The sequence below is a fragment of the Mobula hypostoma genome, chromosome 13 (assembly GCF_963921235.1).
Source record: "Mobula hypostoma chromosome 13, sMobHyp1.1, whole genome shotgun sequence".
Taxonomy (NCBI): Eukaryota; Metazoa; Chordata; class Chondrichthyes; order Myliobatiformes; family Myliobatidae; genus Mobula; species Mobula hypostoma.
This window is the reverse complement of record NC_086109.1, coordinates 94,531,372-94,539,019: the sequence shown is the minus strand read 5'-3', so window position 1 is coordinate 94,539,019 and position 7,648 is coordinate 94,531,372. Positions and strand designations below refer to the sequence as shown.

The window sequence follows — 7,648 nt, the reverse complement described above, 5'->3', positions numbered from 1 at the left end:
TAGATGCTGCCTGACCTGCTGAGTTCCTCCACTTTTTGTTTTTGACTCTGGATTTTCAGCATCTGCAAAATCTCATGTGTTTCTAATTGTGAACTAATTGTACTTCTGAGATTCTACATCTTTCCAGAAAGTAATGTTATTTTCAACAAGAGAAAACCATGAAATCAAGGCAAGAAGACAGTAGATCTCAGTGGGATATTCATTTTCCGTGTTGATGTTGACATTACACCATTCAAATCCCAAGTTCAACGAATGCGGAAGCGGCGGCTCATTGTTTGCATGTTCGTACCATCTTGCTGCCGCATAGTGCCCGCCTACCCGGAACGTCCATCAATGCGGCAGAAAACCAATAAAGAGAGCGACTGCGGCAAAGTGGGCAATGGAGTGGTCTCACTGGCACCCGAGCCCCGCCTACTGCTCTTTTCTGACCTATGACAGTTCAACGACGTCTTCACGGCGGGTGCTAGCAGGGTAGGTTGCACTGGCTATATAAGCCGCTGTCAGACGGGGAGGGCGGGCATTTCCCGAGGTGGTGGTGGGTAGTGGAGTTGTTTTGCTCTGCGTCGCTTCACGCAGTAGCGTTATCGTTTATAGGAAGGGCGGATTTCGGTGTAAGCGGTCGCGCAGAGGGGACATTGTGCGGGCGGGGCTTGTTAGGAGGCAATGAGCGAGCGGTGGGGAGCCGGTGCCGTGCGCGGCCTGCAGCTCGCCCGTCGCGGCTAAATAGCTGCCTGTTACCGGTGGGATGAGGTAATCGGGCTCCCGGTTGACACTGCCCGAGAGGCAGCCGCTGCCCAGGCTTCACTTCACCCTCCAGCCTTTTGTTCCGTTGCCTCCCGCCCGTGCTTTTCGGCCGTTATCGATTGAGGTGAGGGTGGGCCTCGGGGTGGATCTTGTTGCCGGCCTGAGGATGTTCGGTAATAGCCGGCGTGCGGGCCGCCTGCCCTCGCTGCTGCTGTTCGGCCTGCTGGTGCTGGCCGCCGTCGTGGCCTTCAACTACTGGATGGTGTCGTCGCGGAACGGCAGGTTGCAGCTTGAGCTGGCTGAGCTCCAGGTGCAGGTAGGCTGGGCCCGGGTGGGAGGGGAGGGGTGCGGATATGGACATTCGTCCAGAGACCGGGAAGGGGTTGTGGGTCTGAACTTTAAAACCTACCCCCAAGGATCGCAGCTGAATTCTGACCATGGGGTTGAGAGGGAGAAGAGACCCGACGTGATCGAAGGTGGAGCAAATTCGATGGGCTGAATGGCCTATTTCAGCTCCTGTGTCTGAATGGACCCAGATGATCCACGCTCCCCGACAGCTGGAATGCAATCCTGGCTGACACCTGGGACACTGTATACAGCTGCACCTGAGTACAACTGCCTTCAACCTGGAGAGCTTCCTTCCATGTCCCCTTAGACATGTAGGCTGGTAGATGAGGTATCTGGAGAGGTTGAAACATCCAGAGACAGGGTGACTACACATGATGCATGTAGACCCCTGGACCCAACCACCACACTATGATTGAAATCCTCGCTCACACCTGCCCCTGGATGTGAATGCATCTAGATCGGTGAGCCCCACAGGTGACACAATGTGAAATGCAAGGAGGTATGGTGTCAGCCCAGCCTAGACAGTTGGATTTGGTCATAAAAACAATGATGGGTGATGGCAGCTTACTGAAGTTGTAAGACCACCCAATCACACCCTGTCACCCATACACAGGTGCACCCTAACTCAGACATGAGACCTCCACATACCCATGGTACTGAGAGCACTGGAGTTTTTATTTTAAATGTTACTGCTCCTTCCATGTGACATGCATTCACTTGGGGCTTTAGTTTGCATGTTTAATACGTAGGGAAATGATTTTACAGAGTAGTGTTTAATGCACACCAAGGATTGCTCTGCGTAACCTTACACAGGAATGACAACAGCCTCAGAATTTAGGGAGGTATGACTAACTTGTTCTTCGTCTTACATCATAGAAATGTGCAAGTTAGTGGATTTTGTATCTTAAAAAATAGGAAGATAAATGAATAAATATCTGGCATTGTTTAGGTTGGCAGGTGCTAACACAAGTAGCTTTGAGATTGAGTCCAGGTAGAATTTACTGAGTACTCAGAAACAGCAAGCTGTTTGCATGTAGCCACACTAAAGTGGAAGAATGTAATGGTGTTGCTGAGGTACGATTCTGATTTATGAATTGCATGTATGTTAAAGCATTCAGTGAAGAGAGTCATTTGTGTTAGCAGTCAACACACCTGAGGGAAGCCAAGTGTGCTACACATTTGACTGCTAACATAGCATGTGTACAATGCTCGGCAGAACAAAACAGGCCCCTTTCCTATTTCCCACCCGGACAACATTGAATCATGACATTCTGAGCCGTGGAAGGTGCTACTCATATTTAGGGAAACGATGGAAAGCTCGGCTAGTAAGGGGGTTGTCATGGAAAGTGGATAAGGGGAAAAAAAAATTAGATTTTGGGCATCAGATGGGGGCAGGGTGAGGGGGTTGGAACCAGAAAATGTGGAAAGAGAAAGTCAATATTTCAGGATGCAGTTCTTTTGTCAGAGCTGGGAGAGAGGAAACAAATTAATTTTATATTGGAAGGGGTGCAGGAGGAATGAACAAGAGAAAGTTGGGCTGGCAATATTGTTTATAAATTGTTAATTTAGTCATAGGATAATACTCGTCTTATCCTATCATTCTTACTGGGCATAGGCTGCTGACAGCTACTCGGCAGTCATCTATCCTGGGTCAATGCTTCAAATTGTCCCAGGTGTTGCCCCATCTTTGAAGAATCTTTCTATCCCAGGGACGAGGTCTTTGGAGCCTCTGGCATTTCTGTAGATCTGGGTTACGGGATGGGGTTGCTAGCCTCATGCCCAGCCCCCCTCCTTTTGCAGCCAGGCTTTGGACCGTCCGTGCAGAGTTAATGAGGGAAGTTGGAGAGGAAATAAAGGAATGTTTAGGATATGACAGGTAGGTGAACGGATGTATGATTGTTGACTTTAGGATGGAGGGAGTGGGCAGAAAGTGGTTTTAAGGTTGGGTGTTGCTAGGGAGGCCTGATGATTTGAAAATAAAGATAAGAACATTAAATCTGAGAGAATGAGGATTGGGAATTGGTGGTCAATGTGCATAGCAAGTGGTGGCAAGCAGGACTTAGTGAATGATTTAAGAAGAAGTGGGCAGCGGAGATTTGGGTGAGTTTATTTCTGGAGGTCAAAAGGCTGCTGGGATAACCAGCTGGGGATGATGAAAATGTGGCAGTCTTTTTGATTATGAGCTCAGCTTACGGTTGGATAAATGATAGAGGTTTTAACAGTGTTAGTTTGACCTGGAGGTAGAACCATCTATTTAGTTCAGGGGGTTGAAAGTGTAGGTGGTGACATGTCTCGATTGAGCTGAGTAGACTTTATTGCTTTGCTGATGATGTCTGTGCTGTTAAATTATTTGAAATTGGAGATTCTTAGTGTGGGAAGATGGTGATACCCATAGGAATAGACTGATCATACGAATGAAGAAAACATCAGAGGCCGCATTAACTCGTAGTCCTTGGTTAAAGCACCACATACAGTACAGGAACAGGCTGATTCATCTAGGCTTGCTGTTGTGCAATCGAAGTGAACATCGAGAAAAGCAGTATTAACAGTCATTCACTTGATAGGAAAATGTAGTTCTCGTATCCTTATTGATTCCACAAATTGACTGACTTTAAATCAGCTACCATAAAGTGAACAGCCAAAGACTGACCTACCAGCATTACCTATAGGTTATAAAATAGAGTTCACTCCAGTGTACACCGGACAGTCTGTGATATATCAAGGCTTCAAGTTTAACTAATGTCTAATCGATGATCATTTTGAATTGTTGGAATGGATTGTTGGTATAATAAATCAAAGTCCATCATGAAAACAAAAATGGGAGCACAAGGCCATTCATCCCCTCAAACTTACTAAGCCATTAAGCAAGCAACACACACAAAATGCTTGAGGAACTCAGCAGGCCAGGCAACATCTATGGACAGCCAAGGACACTCTATGGGAAAGAGTACAGTCGACGTTTCGGGCCGAGACCCTTCAGCAGGTTCGGCTGAAGGGTCTCGCCCTGTAACATCGACTGTACTCTTTTCAAAGATGCTGCCTGGCCTGCTAAGTTCCTCCAGCATTTTGTGATTTGCTTGGAATTCTAGCATCTGCAGATTTTCTCTTCTAAGCCATTAAACAAGATCATTTCTGATCTGACTTGACATAATTTTCCTGCCTATTCTCATATTTTACCTTAATCTGTAGGAATGTCAGTAAATGACCTGAAATTCAGTCGAATGAGCAAATAATTTTAATTTCTGTAAATGGATATTGCATTCTAAGCAAATCCATTGTGTCAATAATGTGCTTTAAAAATTCCTATTTTGATTTGTGGGTAGAGTATTAGCGAAGTTTAATTCTACTGGAATGGCTTTATAGTTCGATTATTGATGGACATGAAATCAATGATAAAGAAATATAATTTTATCAACAGTCAGGATATTTTCAACTTTCATCATTCAACTGCTACAGACTAATTTAAGAATTCTATGTGAACTTTTAATGCATTTCTTTCCTCAGGTATAGATCAATATTTTTATTTTGAAAGTATAGTTGTAAGAATTGTTCTATATAGGTTTTAAGCTCAAGTCGGTTGATAATAAGAACTAAGTCTGTGTATTTTAGCCTTGGTGAATCCCTTGACATTTTTGTTAATCTACTCTGTTTCTATATTTAAAATGTCAGTGTCAGAGGTTGAGGTGAAAAATGATATTTTTAAAATTGAGAGGCGTAGATAGGATACACAGATTTTTTTCCCCAGAGTTAAAATGTCAAACACAATAAAATGTGTTTTTAAGATTAGAGTGGGGAAGTTTAAAGGGGACATGATGGGCAAGTTTATTTTTATGCAGAGAGTGGCAGGTGCCTGGGATGAATTTCTGGGGTAGTAATGGAAGAGGACAATTTAATGGCCTTTAAGATGCTTTAGACAATTGAGTAAGATAGGAATGAAGGATTATGGATGATGCACAGGAAGAGGGTTTTTAATATAATATAAATTGGCACTATGTCTAATGCTGTAATGTGATAGATAAGTTGAGGTGGTGAGAAAAATGTTGAAAGGTGAAGGTGGTGAATCTGAACATTAACAGACTTTCTGTATGTACTAATCTAAGGATTGTGGGCTTTATTTCTGAGAGTGTAATGGACGGTTATCAACAAAGTCATACTTAGGGTATCAAAAGCTGAGAGTAATTCCTGATTTCCTCTTATTGCCTTTTCACTGGATTTGGTGGTTAAGGGACAGACCATTCCCTTGCCATTTGGTTCTAAGTGAGCTGATAGGAATGGTTCTTCCATACATGAAATTGCTTACTGCTGGAGTTGCTAACGTTAGCAATCAATAACTTAAATAATTGCTCATTTGGCTTTTAATATTTTATTTCAAGTGTACAACATATAGAATATTTACTGTGCTATATTTCTATTTTGACATTATATGGGTTATAATTTCCAAGGGTTAATCATTCACAGGCAATCCTTTTCTTGGGTCTGAGCCAATAACATAGTACGGTAATAGTCGACTATTACTAGATCCTGCGGGTGTACAAGCTCACATTCAGACTAAAGAGGATGGGTACTAGGTAATAGAGCTGCGCAAACGAATTATCTTCCTGAACTTGTGGTCCCAATTTGATAGTTTTTTCCTTTTGAAGAGGATGGGCTATATATCTGTTGCCATGGCCAATACTATTGTTCCACTAGGTGGAACATTGAATGGTTGCATTAAAGTTCTGCGGTGCTACATGGGGGCCGAGTGCTGTTCCCTGGGCAGGGAACAAGTACCTCTGATTTGTTCTTGTACCAACTGTGAGTAGAGCAACAAGGGGTGGAGCCTCCTTTTGACTTCCGTTTTCTAGGATTTAAAGAGGGTATTGATATTTTCTCAGAATTTAAAATGAGTGCATTATTCTGTATCTGCTCTTCTAGAGTGTTTTGAAAGGAATAAATATTGATAGCATGGGTTACATTATAAATCTCTCACTTGAACCTTTTTAGAAAAGAAGCTGTCCTTTGTGTTGGGCACGTGGCCAAGTGGTTAAGGCGTTCGTCTAGTTACCTCAAGATGGCTAGTTCGAGCCTCAGCTGTGGCAGCATGTTTGTGTCCTTGAGCAAGGCACTTGCCCACACATTGCTCTAGTCTGTGCGAGGAGTGGCGCCCCACACAGACTTCCAATCTGCACCTTGTAAGGCATGAAAATGCCCGACGCAGGCCTCTCATGGTCTGAGTCGACGTTCCCGCCCTTCTATCTGGACACAGTATCTTGGTGCAGTCCAGAAGTTTAATTTGTATTAAAAGAAAACTTTCCTTATTCTTAAGCTTAAGTTTTTGACCCCTTCACTGGCTCTCAGAAAATTACTCCTGTGTTCATTATTTTTACAAGTTCCATTAACTTACACAGTATGCTGCTCAGATGAAAGCCCATCCCATTGTTTGACACTTATTTCCATAACCGGACATTTGGTGATGTATTGTAGTTGGTAATTGTGTTCAGAGTTGGGTTTAATATCACTGACGTGTTGTGAAATTTGTGGCTTTACAACAGCAATACAGTGAAATGGCTTAATGGCTTCTAATGCGGGTAACCAACTACAGTACAGAATATTTTTTAAATTGTTCTGATAAATCTTGGGTCCCATTTGTAAAACCAAGGCAGTTTTGGCGTATTTTGTGCAACACACAAAGTGCTGGAGGAGCTCTGCAGGCCAGTCAGCATCCATGGAAAAAAAGCACTGTCAACGTTTATGGCGGAAACCCTTTGGCAGGACTGGAGGGAAAAAAAACTGGGTAGATCCAAATGACCCCTGTTGGAGGTTACAACAGGGCATCGACAGGCTGCAGAGCTGGACTGAGAAGCAGCAGATGAAATTCAATTTGGAAAAGTAGGTAATACACTTAGGAAGGTCGAACTAAAAGGAAGAATACAGGATTAATGGCAGGATTTTTAGCTGTGCGGTGGAACATCGGAAACATGGAGTCTAAATCCATAGATCCCTCAAAGTTGCTATACAAGTTGAGAGGGTGGTTAAGAAGGCATATGATGGATGAGCCTTCATTAGTCAGGGGGCTGAGTTGAAGAGCCACAAGGTAATGTTGTAGCTTAATAGAACTATGGTTAAATCACACCTGGAATATTGTGTTCATTCTGGCAACCTCATAGGTAGGAAGATTTACAAGGATGCTGCCTGGATTAGAACATATCCCGTGAGGATAGGATAGGGCTTTTCCCTTTGGTGCGAAGAAGGATGAAGGGTGACTTGGTAGAGGTGTACAAGAGGTATAGGTAAAATAGACCGCCAATAATGCCTAATACAAAGAGGTTGGAAGGAAGTACAGGAGGGAATTGATTGTGGACTTCAGGAAAGGGAAGTTGAGGGAATACACACCAGTCGACATTGAGGAATCAGAAATGGAAAAGGTGATTAGTTTCAAGTTCCTGGGTGTCAACATCTGAGGATCTATCCGAGACCCAACTTACTGATGCAGTTACAAAGAAGGCACAATAGTGGCTATATTTCGTTAGGAGTTTGAGTAGAATTTGGTATTTCACCAAAAATGTTCGCAAATTTC

General features: G+C 43.5%; 1 protein-coding gene across 2 annotated transcripts in view; it reads left to right on the top strand.

Moving 5' to 3' along the window:
* The first annotated feature begins 516 nt into the window (after positions 1–516).
* The window catches only part of golm2 (golgi membrane protein 2), a 92,343-nt gene continuing 85,211 nt past the window's right edge, over positions 517–7,648 (top strand). For both annotated transcript variants that reach the window (XM_063066215.1, XM_063066216.1), the window contains exon 1: positions 517–1,060. In XM_063066215.1, coding sequence (XP_062922285.1) covers positions 911–1,060 — 150 coding nt within the window. In that variant the 5' untranslated portion in view covers positions 517–910. The remainder of the gene's footprint in view (positions 1,061–7,648) is intronic.